This window comes from Dromaius novaehollandiae, chromosome 1 (assembly GCF_036370855.1).
Source record: "Dromaius novaehollandiae isolate bDroNov1 chromosome 1, bDroNov1.hap1, whole genome shotgun sequence".
In the NCBI taxonomy this organism is placed as follows: domain Eukaryota; kingdom Metazoa; phylum Chordata; class Aves; order Casuariiformes; family Dromaiidae; genus Dromaius; species Dromaius novaehollandiae.
In genome coordinates this window covers 218,121,960-218,135,206 of record NC_088098.1, presented here as the reverse complement: position 1 = coordinate 218,135,206, position 13,247 = coordinate 218,121,960, and the positions used below count along the sequence as shown (strand labels likewise).

The window sequence follows — 13,247 nt, the reverse complement described above, 5'->3', positions numbered from 1 at the left end:
CTACACTAACCAGGGTAGTATGAACTTCTTTGGCTCTGAAAACCTGCGTACAACAGATATTCTTGGTCTGTACTAAGGTTGAATTTATTTGTTCCAAGTATCATGACTGCTGTGTGAAGTTGACAGTTATGCCAGCTCGTTGTTCAGACATTTTGGAAACAGATGCCTGAAATCTTTTCTCCAAGGGGTGACGTACTTGTCTGTCTTATTACGCAGGTGGCACACTTTTCGAAGTACGGCTTGCAAGATTCAGATGAGGAAGAGGAAGAGCATCCTTCAAAAGTGGATGCAAAGAAGTTAAAAACTGCACCTGTGCCACCCCCAGGGCATCTGCCACCACAACAAATGACCTTAAATGGCAAGCCAGCACCTCCATCTCAGGTAGAAGGAGGATGATGACTAAAAGCGAATTCATAAAACGAAGTTTGAAGAATAGCTGATTGCATAGGGCAGGGTTGTTAATGTAGCAAGTAGCCTGGAAACAGAAGAGCAAAACCTTACATAAACTTCCACAATCTTGGTAGCTCTTCCAACTCTTGATAAGTGTTTGCCTGTTCTTTTTCACTAATACACTTGAAACTTCATCCTGAGATTATAAGGTTGGGAAGGGGAAGGTTTTAAACCCTGGTTTCTTGTTTAGATTGTGGTCTAGATAGAATTTGGCATATTTGCATCACCTATGGAAGAAAACTTGTTTTTGTGAATATTGATTATATGCTATATAGTTATAACCCCTTGCGCTGCCTGCATTGAAAATGACTGTGCAATAATATGACTCAAACATCATTTCGTATGCAAGACTGTATGCTTTATATTTTAAGAATGTGCTCTATTTTAATTAAAAACTACTCTTTTAAGGCTGGCCATACGCTGGATTTTTAAGTGTATTGGGGTTGAATGTGATTGCTTCTAAAGCTTTGGAAAACATTCTCAGCGGGTATGTCTGTATGCCTTACAGAGGGAAGGTACCATTTTATCCAGTCCATTGGTAATCTCTTAATGTCTAGTACACTAATTTCATTCAAACAATTTTTTTCACATAGGTTTAAAGGGTAATCTAACTGCAGCTGCTGCACTCTCATTTTCCAGATGTAGTTAGTATGGGTACTGTCAAGTTAAATCAGCACCTGCTTTGCTGTGGGTGGGAAAACAGTCTATTTGGAAGGTGTCCTGGCACTGATGGGAAAGAGCATATTCTTTATGATAGTGTTAATGGTAAATATTTTTCAAGCTACCTATAGCTTTTTGAAAAAACTTGTTATAAAACAGAATGCAAGTACAGAGAGCAAAAGACTTTTTCCAAAACTGGGTTATTGATTGTCTAGTTGTGAAAGTAGACCTTCAGCAGTAGAGCAGGAAGGCTGAACAGAAGGGTATTTAACAGCTGGAGAGTATTTGCTGATAGGCTTTTGTTTCTGTTTCTAAGCAGGCTTTCTATTCTACCCTTCAGTAATCTGTGACTGTAGTGAAAGAAGATCTCTAAGCTTGCAGCTCACTGAGGCATAGATCATGTGCTAAGGTGCTGCTTGGCATGTGGCCAGCACTCATGACGCCCTGTGTTGCAGGGAAGCGGAGGAGGATAGTTCTATTTCTGGATCTCCAAAGTCAAAGCAGGAAAAACAGCTTCAGAGGCAGTGTTGTCGAATAGGCTGCACGCTCGTCTTCTGCACCGGCTCTGGTCCTTTCCCAAGAGGCATTGCAGCAGTATTTTTCTGTGCTGTCCAATGGCTTTGTGTAGCTTACAGCCTCTTTGGACAGGGGTGTTCATAGTGTCACGAGAAACAGTGAATCATTGTTCTTGCAAGCAAGCTGTGATGAAGCATTCAAGCACTTTTGTGGTAGGGCCCAGATGGAAAAGGTCTGGTGCCAGCAGCTTCCCAAAATGTCTTTCAGTACAGCCCCCACTGGTGCATTACAGGAGCCAAATGGTAGGGATCTCGATTGCCATATCAGCAGGAAGCCAGTAACAGCACAGTCTGCTCTTTTAGCAGAGCATACTACTGTACCTGCTAGTGACAATTTAAGTGAATTTCCACCTTTTTCATGGATTCTGTATCAGAGAATCTAGAAATAGTAAATAGATGTGCACAGCTGCTGCATTATCATCACTTTTGCTGGTTCACTGGTTAGTTACAGCTTGCTATTTCAGCCTGGTCTGGTAAACTAGATTCCGTAAGTATTTGCATTTTATTAGAATGGAATACATGTCTGTCTAACAGACTCGTCTGTATGCACCTCCTCTCAGTCGTCTTCCTTACTCCTTGCTGAAATTAATGGAGATGAGAGCCATCATTTTAAGCAGTGAAAAATACTGGGAACATGCATGGTTTATCTAGGTCTTTCTTGTAGACTCAAATATACTTAGCAAAAATGTGTCCAGGCTGTTAAATAACATATTTAACTTGAATGCCATTTAGCTAAGGTTTGTGATTATGAAAATGCATAAAGTGTCTAGCTCAATTTTCCAAAACATTGAGAAACAACATAGCATGGCTTGAAAACTGGCCAAAACCATGGAGTGTAAAGCATCTGGAAATAGTATTCTTGGGTCTAAGGTAAGCATTTAGGATCTAGATCTTTTTTTTTTCTTCCCACACTAACTGGAGTACTAATGAATTTGTTAGTTTTGCAAGGTGCGCAGGAGCAAATTACACCAGGGACCTTGCTGCGTTAAAGCACAATGAAGGAAGTAGTGAAACTGTTGCGTGTAATCATGTTTTGACTTGTTAATTTGTTTTACATGCTATAAACACATTGAGATACCACTAGTTAACTTTGCTTGCAGGCTTGCCAGTAAGTTCTGTCTTTTCAGCTCCCCTACTTTAATTTTATCTGCCTAATCTGATGTCCTTTATCCCATTTCTTGGCCGATTCTGACGAGCTATGAAGAAATTTGGTGCTTTTAACTTCCTTAGCATGATTTCCAGTGGACTGTCTGCTATGATTTCCTTGCTCAGACATGTGTATCACCATATGTCTGACCAGTATGGGTGACATTGCAGTGGTTGTCTGTTGCAGACCCGATCAGGGAGTAGTAGTAGACAAGGCCTTCAGAGAATTGGAAGAAGCTTCACATTCACAGGCCCTGGTCCTCATCTGGGACTTCAGCTACCCACATATCTGCTGGAGGGATAACACAGCAAGGCACAAGCAGTCTAGGAGGTTCCTGAAGCAATGAGCAATGGATGTCATTTATCTTGACTTTAGTAAGGCTTTTGACACAGTCTCCTATAACATCCTCATAGCCTGCAGTTCATCTATTTGTCTAGATAAGTGGTCAGTAAGGTGAATTGAAAACTGGCTGAACTGCTGGGCTGAAAGAGTTGTGATCAGTGGCACAAAGTCCCACTGAAGACCAGTCATTAGTGGTGACCCTCAGGGATCAGTACTGGGGCCAATACTGTTTAACATCTCCATGGACTAAACCTGGACTGAATACCCTCAGCAAGTCTGCAGAAGATCCAAAAGTGGGAGGAGTGGCAAGAGAAGATGATGAAGGGACTGGAGCCTCTCTCATGTGAGGAGAGGCTGAGAGAGCTGGGACTGTTTGCCTGGAGAAGAGAAGGTTTGGTGGGGAATCTTATCAAGGTGTAGAAATACCCAGTGAGAGGGTGTAAAGAAGACTGAGACAGACTCTTCTCAGTGGTGGCCAGTGACAAGATGAGAGGCAACAGGCACAAACTGGAACCCAGAAAGTTCCTTCTGAACACAAGAAAACACTTCTTTACTATGAGGGTGGCCAAACACTGGAGCAGGTTGCCCAGAGAGGTTGTGGAGTCTCTATTGTTGGAGATATGCAACACCTGACTAAACAGTGTCCTGGGCCTCCTGCTTGAGCAGGGGGGTTGGACCAGACAATCTCCAGAAGCGCCTTTGAACCCCAGCTGTCCTGTGATTCTGTGATCGCTCTAGAGTAGCCTGTAAATGATTGCCACTGGAAACCAAGCAAGCTGTAGACATGAATCTTTCACAGGATGCTTGTGTCTAAGCAACAGGGTTGTTACAGACTGGAGCAAACCTGGTAAACTGGAGCCCAGGCTTGGGGTTAGAGAGCACATCAATAACCTAAGGGTCGCAACACCACACTGAGCTCGGTGTTACCTGGTTAGAGCATGAAACATGTGCAGCTAACATTGTGCAGACCAATTACTTCTGGGTCAGGTGCTGCTTTGCTGCTTGACCTGTTAGCCATGTGATACATGGAATGAATGGCATTCCCCAGTTTCATTTGTTCTGTGAAATGGTTTCTGGTAGCAGAGCTGGCAGATAGTTGAAGGATTTGTGGTGCTCTGTCATGTGTTTCATGGTTTGGTACAGAAGTCTGTGGCCTGGCTCAGGCTCACTGTGATATGCTACCAGGAGACCTTGTTGTCATCACACCAAGCAAGCATGTAGCAGAAGTGGGTTTGAACTAGAGATCCAAGGTTAACTTACGATGTCTGCTTATTGTTCGCACTAGCTTAATGTTTTTCTGGCCCTGCTTGGCTCGGGTTCACTTTTTTTAAGAAAAATCATAGAATGAACTTTTCTTCCTGCCTTGGACTAACAGTGCAGATGAGAAACTTAGTCTCAGATTGAAAGAAAACTACTGTATTCAGCTTTCTAACTGCTCATGTGCTAGTGATCAGCAGAATATCATTAGAAAATCTGCAGCTTTCCAGTATGACAGTTGTGTCCTGGTTTAAAAGTAAAGTAGTTACTTGCACGCACTTGTACACTCCCAGTCTTACCTAATCTTGAAGGGCACCCCGTCAACTTAAAACTGCTACTGATTTCTTTGTGGAATATACGTTCAGTATTTTTAACTTCTGCTGTGTCATAGCTGGGGAAGGTAAGTAGCACAGTAAGCTTGGGCACAGGAGAAATATTTCTTTGTGATAGCATTTTGAGGAAGGAGGGGAGGAAGGCAGCATGCACAAGCTCTCTTCTTGTTGGTCCTATCAAAATGGATAGCCTCTTAGACTGAGTAGCAGGCATTGGCAAATTTCAGGAGGGCACAACTAAATAATTCTGACTTCTCCTTGACTTTAACTTGCACTGTTATGTTACAACTCTGAAGAGAATGGGAGTAGGTTATGTATTCATCCCTAAACTTAACTTGGAATATTGACATGAGCAAGGGAGTACTCCACTTCATCTGCAGGTGATTGAAGCTACTAAATATCCTTGCAGGTGATTGAAGCTACTAAATATCCTTTCTCAGCAAACTGTTAAACTTTGTCTGACATGACTTCTGCATGTGTCTGCAGACCCCAGAGGTGGAACAGCTGGGTAGGGTTGTGGAACTGGACAGCGATATGGCAGATATCACCCAGGAACCTCTTCAGGAGTCCATTCTAGAAGACAACATGATAGAAGAGCAGGAGGCAGTGCCAGCTTCGACTCACATAGCATCAACACTGGGTATTAACCCCCACGTCTTACAGGTGAGGGTCTTGCAATTTCCCCTCTCTGAATGGAAGGACTTGGTAATACCTATCACTCATTTCTCAATTTGCTTTCACAAGTGTATTTATATACCAGCTTCTACTAAACTGTATGCTACAGCTACGGTGTGATTAAGACTTATACGTTAGATTCCCATGTTTCTGTGGGAAGCCTTTATAGCCATAAAAGCTTAATACAGAAATAAAACATATCTTAAAACTAGATTTCAGATTTTAAAATTCTGTGAAGTGTAGGAAATGTGATAAGTTAAACTGATAGCTAGCCAGAACTGCCTAAGGCCCAGTTCGTGGAAGTCCAGATAGTAGCAGGATGACTGGTTTTGATTTGGGTTTTTTTTTCAGGTGAAAGAATAGTACTTTGAACACTTGTGTGCTTCTACCTATATTTTTAATTTGTAAGAAAACCCAGAGTCCTCAACCATTACTTAAGCAGAAAAGTAGGTAGACAGAACTAAATAAGATCTAAAAAATAAAAATATATGGTTATCGTAGGACTACTTCATGCTCATCCTGACCCTGACTTAAGTGTTAGTTTGTCAAAGATTACTATCAACTGACAAGCTTGCTTTCAGTTCTCCTGAATTATGTGCCTTAACTGTTGTTTGAGATATGACCAAATCATGCCACAAATATGCAACATTTAGAAGTTATTTTTGTTGGGAAAAGAGCTGAGTAGGTCAGGTAGCTGCCATTAGTAGAGTGATTGTTAATGAGCAGGCTTGATTTATCATCTTTTTAGATCATGAAAGCTTCCTTGCTTGCTGATGAAGATGATGTAGATTTGATCCTGGATCATTATCCTGGGAAGCAGCTGATGAAAATGGATACTTCTCAGGAGATTTGCTGTCCGAGGCTCCCTATTTCAACAGTGCAAGGGCAGAAAAAACACTCAGGTATTGTGAGAAACCACGTATGGTGTGAAGAAAGAGTTGAATTCTAACATTAACAGGCAAAATCCTGTCTCTGGCTGAATACTTGGCAGAACAGTTGTGTGCTAACTGGTGATTTCAACTGGAATAATACTTATCCCTGATAACAAGCGTAGGAGTTGCTTCCTGAACTAAATGGTCATATATGAGATATTTCCATGGGTTTCAGCCCTGTTCATGCTGATAGGAATGTCTGTGTTTTCCTTGAGATGTCTCAGTTCTAACCGTCTGCCTATGACAATATCGGTTAAATCAGTGCTGACTCTGGAAACTGCAGATTTGTGGATGAGATGATTTGTGGGTGAGATCATGTATGTACTGTTCTTGGTGTAATACCATGTGCTTAGTTTGGATAATGCAAAGTAGGATGTACACGATGGGTTTTGTGGTTTTCGGTACTGCAGATAATCATGCCTAGCTCTGCATTACCATCACGGACCATAGCAAATATTTTCATTGGCTGCTTAGGAAATACTGAAATACATTTAGGATAGCAGGAATGTATTGCTGAAAATTGAGTCCCCTGTTCAGTTAAATACTTTTTTTTTTTCCTTTTAGTTGGTGGTCTGCTGCAGTCAAAATTTGCTAGTATATTTTTCCAACAATCAAGTCCTCTTCAAGATTTCAGAGGACCACGGACTTCGAGCAGTCCCCCTTCTGTTGCCCCTTGGTCAGTGACTTCTCCATTAGCGCCTGTATTCTCTGTACCTTCAGCAGCTCCTGAGCTACAGATGAAAACAGTTGGTGTTCGCAGGCAGCAGGGGCTAGTACCTCTAGAAAAATCCATCACCTATGGAAAGGGGAAGCTGCTGATGGATATGGCACTCTTCATGGGGCGCTCATTTCGTGTTGGTTGGGGACCCAACTGGACTCTTGTTAATAGTGGAGATCAGTTGAGTGGATCGAGTGAAGCAGAAGATCTTCACTGTGAGTCCGTGGAATATGGATTTTTGCCAACTCCTGTTGCTCCCAAATCGTGAGTATTATTTTCCTTCAGGACAGCTCTGATGTGCGTAACCCTATTTACCTTTGAAAGAATCCTAATTATGGGCCCATCGTGGTTCTTTTGTGTTTTGTTTTGGAAAGTCACCTTAATATTCTTGCAGATAGGCAGAAGTGTTGCAGGCTTTAAGATTGTTAGCTGTGGAGATTTCAGGTTGCTGTTTTACAAAAAAATCTGTATTTCAGAACTGGAATATCCTAACACAAAGCAGGTTTATTGAGCAAGGAAATGGCCATGTGATCAACAAAGGATTAAAGAGAGAAAGTTGAAAATTGTTGTCCTGGAAGCTTCTGCTCAGCTGTTGATTCCTCCTGGGGATATCTTCACTACCTGGGAAACTTCTTGTTTAACTTCTGAATTCTCAGATGCCTTCAATTCTGCTACAGTAGTATATAAAACTTTCCTGAGCTGTGTAGCTCCATGTATCTAAATTTGACTGGGATTTAGTTAGGTGTTTCACCATTTAAATCTTCTAAAATGCCTGTTTAGTAGATGTTCCCCAGGATATCTAATTTGTGGACAAGAATGAGGTGTGCTCACAAAATGGGTTAGGGTGTGGTACGGTATGCTAGTACCTTTTGAGTGCTGGAAGCACCCAGTTATAAGAGGTTTATTTGCTAAGGTCTGGTTCTGGATACCAGACTAGGTAACCAGATCCTTTAGACCCAGCTGTTGATCCTTGGATCGTGTGTCTTGCTGTCATTTTGTTAAAATCTAGGACAAGCTGCATAATACAGCCACACCATTGTAGGTGCAGTTCACTTGCGTGGAAAGTAATTCAGAATTTTGCTTTCGTTTGTTTTCTTTTACGTCCAGACTCTCGGAATCCTCTTTCAAGGTTCACTTGGAGAAGCTGAGCTTAGAACAAAGAAAAACGGACAGAGACAAACAATTGTATCTCATCCCTCTCGAGATAAAGCTGAAACACAGTACTGTCCATATGGATGAATACTGTCCTCTTCTAGCACCCAATCCAGGAGTTTCTGTTATTCATGACTATGCTGATTGGGTTAGAAAGGCATCTGATGACCCTGCTGAAACAGAAAGTGAGTATTGAATAATTGTTTTCATAATGGTAATAGTGAAGCTGTAGAACTGTCCAGTTCAAATTAACTTCAGGTTGCATCAGGGCAGTGAAATGTGAATAAAATAGAGGAATTGACTGCACCTCATAGCAGGTTTTCTGAAAGCATGAACGTGATTGATTGCATTGGGTGCTCTAACTGATTTTCTGCATCTATTTGTAACAGTAGGATATCCTTTGAATATAGGGCTAGTATACTCTGATATCAGCCCTCTCCTCTTCCATCTGTTCTGTATTTGTACTCCTTACAACTGACTAATGCCATATACCGACAGCTGTTGTGAAGCACTGGTGTTTGACATGGACGTTATGTGAAGCAATTTGGGGGAATTTGAAGGAGTTAGAGGCCAGCTTGGAGGAACCCACTGAATACATCCTCGCTCTGGAGCGTAGGAAAGCCTTCTCCCGCTGGCTGTCACAGACTGCTGCAGGGCGAATTGAGGAGGAAGTTTCATTGTCCCGACATGATAATCACGTAGAGGCTGTGTTCAGCTGCCTTACTGGGAAGAGAATCAGTGAGGCTTGCAGACTGGCACAGCAGTCAGGTGAGAAGCTTACATCTCTTTGGGTTTTTTTTTTCTTTTTTCAGGGCAGGGAGGGGGCAGGAGGTAGTACAGAAGAAGACTTAAACTTTGAGAGGTCTGATACTGTGTAATAAGCCACCCCAAATACCAGGTTTTCCCATGTGAGACAGTGATTAACAGGAGGACGGCTTGTCCACTTTCGCTCAAGTATCTGGTCATATTTGCCTCTGGCTTGCTTGTCCATTTTTCTAGAGTTATGGTGTGAAGTCATAGCATTTGGAGCTGGCTTTTTGCATAATATTTCCCTTGAGTGTTAATTTAAATAAGCTACTGTTAAGCCAGTTATGTTTGTACATCTTTTCAGAGCCTAATGACTAGTTTCTTTCTGGTCTTTTATATTAGCCCAGTTCTTTAAACTTTTCCTTCGCTTGGCCGTTTGCCTGATGCACTGCTGTCTCCTGTTCCAGGTGATCACAGGCTCGCTCTGCTCCTCTCCCAGCTGGCAGGTAGCCAGCCCATTCGAGACCTCCTCACCATGCAGTTAGTGGACTGGCACAGGTTGCAGGCAGACTGCTTCATCCAGGAAGAGAGACTGCGCATCTTTGCCCTGCTTGCAGGAAAACCTGTAAGTTCTGCTACTCTAGTGCTTTGTCATTGATTTGACTTCTGCTGCTTCTGACAGCAGTAAATTTTCAAGCTGTAATACACAATTTCAGCATGTGGTGCACAGGAGACAAGCACAAGATGTTGGCCTGGTCTTTTCCTAATGGAACCCATCAGTGTTGTGTGTTGCCCTCTTATGTCAGTCTGTACTGACCGCTGTTCTCAGTGCGATGGTTATAAGTTTGACTTTATTTCTCTAGGTGTGGCAGTTATCTGAGAGAAGAAGTATCAATGTGTGCTCACAGCTGGACTGGAAACGTTGCATGGCCGTCCATCTCTGGTACCTGCTTCCACCAACAGCTTCGATCTCCAAAGCACTTGCCATGTATGAGTCAGCCTTTCAGGTAGGTCCATCCTCCCCGTGTCAAAGGAGGTCTCACCCAGTCCCACTGACTGCCCGTTGCTACACAGCCTTACGTGAAGGGTCAGGAGTTGCTACTGAGGTGCTGAGTGTGGAATTGTGTATGGGTTCGTTATTTCAGTTGTCACAGTATGGGATTCTTTCACCAGCATTTGCAGCTGTTCATTTTGATAGGGCTGTTTCAGTGTAATGGGAGTAAAGCACTGAGGTTGGACCTGTTGGTAATTCTAGGCACTCACTCTCTTGAAGCCTAAGACCTGCTTCTTTTAGACTTGTTCTGTTAATGGCTTATTTGAAGCACATCTTCCACTGATTGCCTCCAGATGTTTGGTGGGTAGCCAAAATTAGGGAGATGGGTAGTGGCCAGCTACAGAAACTGTTTGACTAAGTTAGCCAGTACCAAATAAGAAAGCTGAGGGATGGAGTCTGTTTTTCCCCCTGTGACTAACGTTCAGCTGCCTAAATTCTAAAGTAGTCATTTCTCTTCTTAACCATCTGCCCTCCGTTTGTTCCATTTACCATTTCTGCAGCAAATACGGCTGTCCCACCGGCAGTGGATGCATGCATTATGCAAGCTTTGTTTGTTGCAGTAGAACAGGCAGTTCCTGTATACTGAAAGACAAAGGGTGCTGTTGGAAAAATATAGTATTTACTCACTTTAACTAAAAATAACTTAGCTCTTGGTCTATATGTCTGAAGATAGCCTGAGCACAGCCTTGATTCTAGTAAGTTCTAACCTATGAGCATTTAACACCACAGGAATATTTTTGGTGTACTCCTTGTACGTAGTATGTCAGTATAATGTGTTCATTGCTTTAAAATACCAAGTTTCAGTTTTATCATGACATGAACTTAAAATATTGCTGCTCCCCTAGGCTAGAATGTTGGAGTGGTTTTACTGCAGCCTGATGATTTGGAGGAAAAGCGGATGCAGCTGGTTTCCAGGACTTTACGTAGGAGGGCTAATAACTGGAAACCACCAGGAGTGTAGTGTTCTTCAGAGCCCAGATCTAGTGCTCCTACCAGCAATGAAAATGTCATGAGGATTTCAGTGGCCAGCTACAGAGGGAGGGAGGTGTGCAGGGATGGTGCATCTTTTATTTGATCAATTTATGTGTTTTTCCAGCTGTAAAAGCATTCAGGAATACAGGCTTTATGCGAGAGCTGACTGTTTTTCTGCTCAGAGACTTTTAAGAGCTCAGTGTGTGATGAAACTAACCCTGCCAAAGCATTTTGGGTTTGGGTTTTTTCTTTTCAGCATCATGTTGGTATGCAACTGCTGTGTAAGTTTTAAATGAAAGTGCAATACTCGGAAGCAGAAAGCACGCTCTTGAGTCTGAGCTGTGTGGGATTCAGAATGTGTTTTGTAGCAGCAATTCAGTTTTGTTCAGGATGTTGTCTTTAAACTTGCTAATAAAATTATTATTTTTTTTTTTTTTTAGAACACACCAGAGTATGAAAAATATGCCTGCTGTCCCCTGCCTCCCTACCTAGAAGATTCTGGCTGTGTAATTGAGGAAGATGATGACACAGAAAGACCTCTGAGAGATGTGTGTTTCCACTTGTTAAAACTCTACAGTGACAGGTAAATGGGATTTGAACTGTTTAGGAAAATTTTGATAAGTTGGTGACTTGTTAGGCTACAAACATGGAGTATCTTGCGGGTAGGATTCCCAAACCAGTGGTATGAAATCGGATTTGGTGTTCAGTTGAGCCATTTACAGTAGTCAGAGTCTGCCTTCCCTGCACAGCCTTACAGAATGTGGAGCTACTGTCACTGCTGTGGTGTGCTGTGGATGATTAAACCTAAGCTTAGAAACACCTGTGGAACACCTCCTGCCCCTTCTTCCTTGCTATGTTACTGTACCTGAGCTCAGGCAAAAGATAGTGAAGGAACTTTGGTACTTCAAGGCCTGGCCATTCTGCCAACATCTCTCTATCTTCTGCAAAAAAAAGAGGTTCAGGACTTCTGTGGCCTGTTACAGTCCTGATGTAAGAGACTCTTTTAGGAGAAGAACCAAGTAAAAGTCCCCAGAGTGATTCCCTACATCTGTTTGATCACCAGGTTGCTGATCCTTAGGGAAGGGATGCAATTTAGATGCATCTTTGGAGGGAATTTGGTTCAGAATGGGAAATGAGCAGCCCAGTGTGTCTGAAGGCTATCAAGGTGCATAGAGATCTTTTTGGCTATTTCATGGATTTTGACTAGGATTTAAGAGCTCAGCATAGATGTTATCTTCAAGTTAAACTGTCCAGTGTGACTTCTGTTTCTTCTTGCACCATTTCTGTGTCTGAAGAGTGTATTTCCACAGTTGCCTTTTTTGAAGGCATTGAGAATTCTGCAGGAGGTGCATACATGAAGGAAAAATGTGACAGTCTAGATGTAAACTCGGAGGAAGAGCAGAAGGATTTTAAGTCGTTTCATCTTTAAAAAACTTCATAAGGCACACATATGGAGAGGGGAAGGAAAGGAACTAAATAGCACCAATTTCTGATTTCATTATGTGGATGCAATGAGCTATTTAGATTGCAAATATTTTTCTCTGCAGGCACTATGATCTCAACCAGCTGCTTGATCCCAGGAGTATAACATCTGACCCTTTGGACTACCGTCTCAGTTGGCACTTGTGGGAAGTGCTCAGAGCCCTGAATTATACCCACCTATTCAAACAGAGTCAAGGAGTTCTGAATGCAAGCTATGCTGCCCAGCTTGAAAGCGAAGGCCTTTGGGAGTGGGCTGTTTTTATTCTGTTGCATGAGCCTGATACGCAGTGAGTACAAGACAGATTTTTTTTGTTTTCTTTACCTTGAAAATAATCTATTTTTTAATGGTTTATAGACCTGCTGTGTATACTCTATCATGGCTTCTCTCCTGTTAAATTGGAACTGCACAGGTGGAAAAATTCATGCCCCTTTTAAAAATTGTATGTCAGGATTAAAGTGGCATGAATGATTCTGCTTAGTTAATTATCTCAGTTACATGCTAAATAGCAGTGTATTAATTCTTAACTCCCGAACTGTGCTATAGAAGGAGATCTCTTACTCGTTTTGATATCCTTGTGCTGCTCATCTTGTCTCTGGCTCAGCAAGCTTACTGTGTTCAAGAAGTCATCCCGGTAACATCATTAAGACAAAATATTGCAACTGTTCATTTTGGGTTGGAACTGAACAGAAAGGAATGAGGTGTTTGAAAGGAAATCTTGAGAATCTTCAAAATGCGTGTTTTGCTGCTTTTG

At 42.2% G+C, this 13,247-nt stretch overlaps 1 protein-coding gene across 3 annotated transcripts in view; it reads left to right on the top strand.

The window, feature by feature from the left end:
* NUP98 (nucleoporin 98 and 96 precursor) overlaps positions 1-13,247 on the top strand; it is a 39,916-nt gene that overhangs the window by 22,438 nt on the left and 4,231 nt on the right. For all 3 annotated transcript variants that reach the window (XM_064505265.1, XM_064505264.1, XM_026118052.2), the window contains exons 20-29: positions 217-381; positions 5,250-5,426; positions 6,187-6,340; positions 6,935-7,352; positions 8,196-8,425; positions 8,739-9,008; positions 9,455-9,612; positions 9,851-9,994; positions 11,454-11,596; positions 12,561-12,782. In XM_064505265.1, the coding sequence (XP_064361335.1) occupies positions 217-381; positions 5,250-5,426; positions 6,187-6,340; positions 6,935-7,352; positions 8,196-8,425; positions 8,739-9,008; positions 9,455-9,612; positions 9,851-9,994; positions 11,454-11,596; positions 12,561-12,782 (2,081 nt within the window). The remainder of the gene's footprint in view (positions 1-216; positions 382-5,249; positions 5,427-6,186; positions 6,341-6,934; positions 7,353-8,195; positions 8,426-8,738; positions 9,009-9,454; positions 9,613-9,850; positions 9,995-11,453; positions 11,597-12,560; positions 12,783-13,247) is intronic.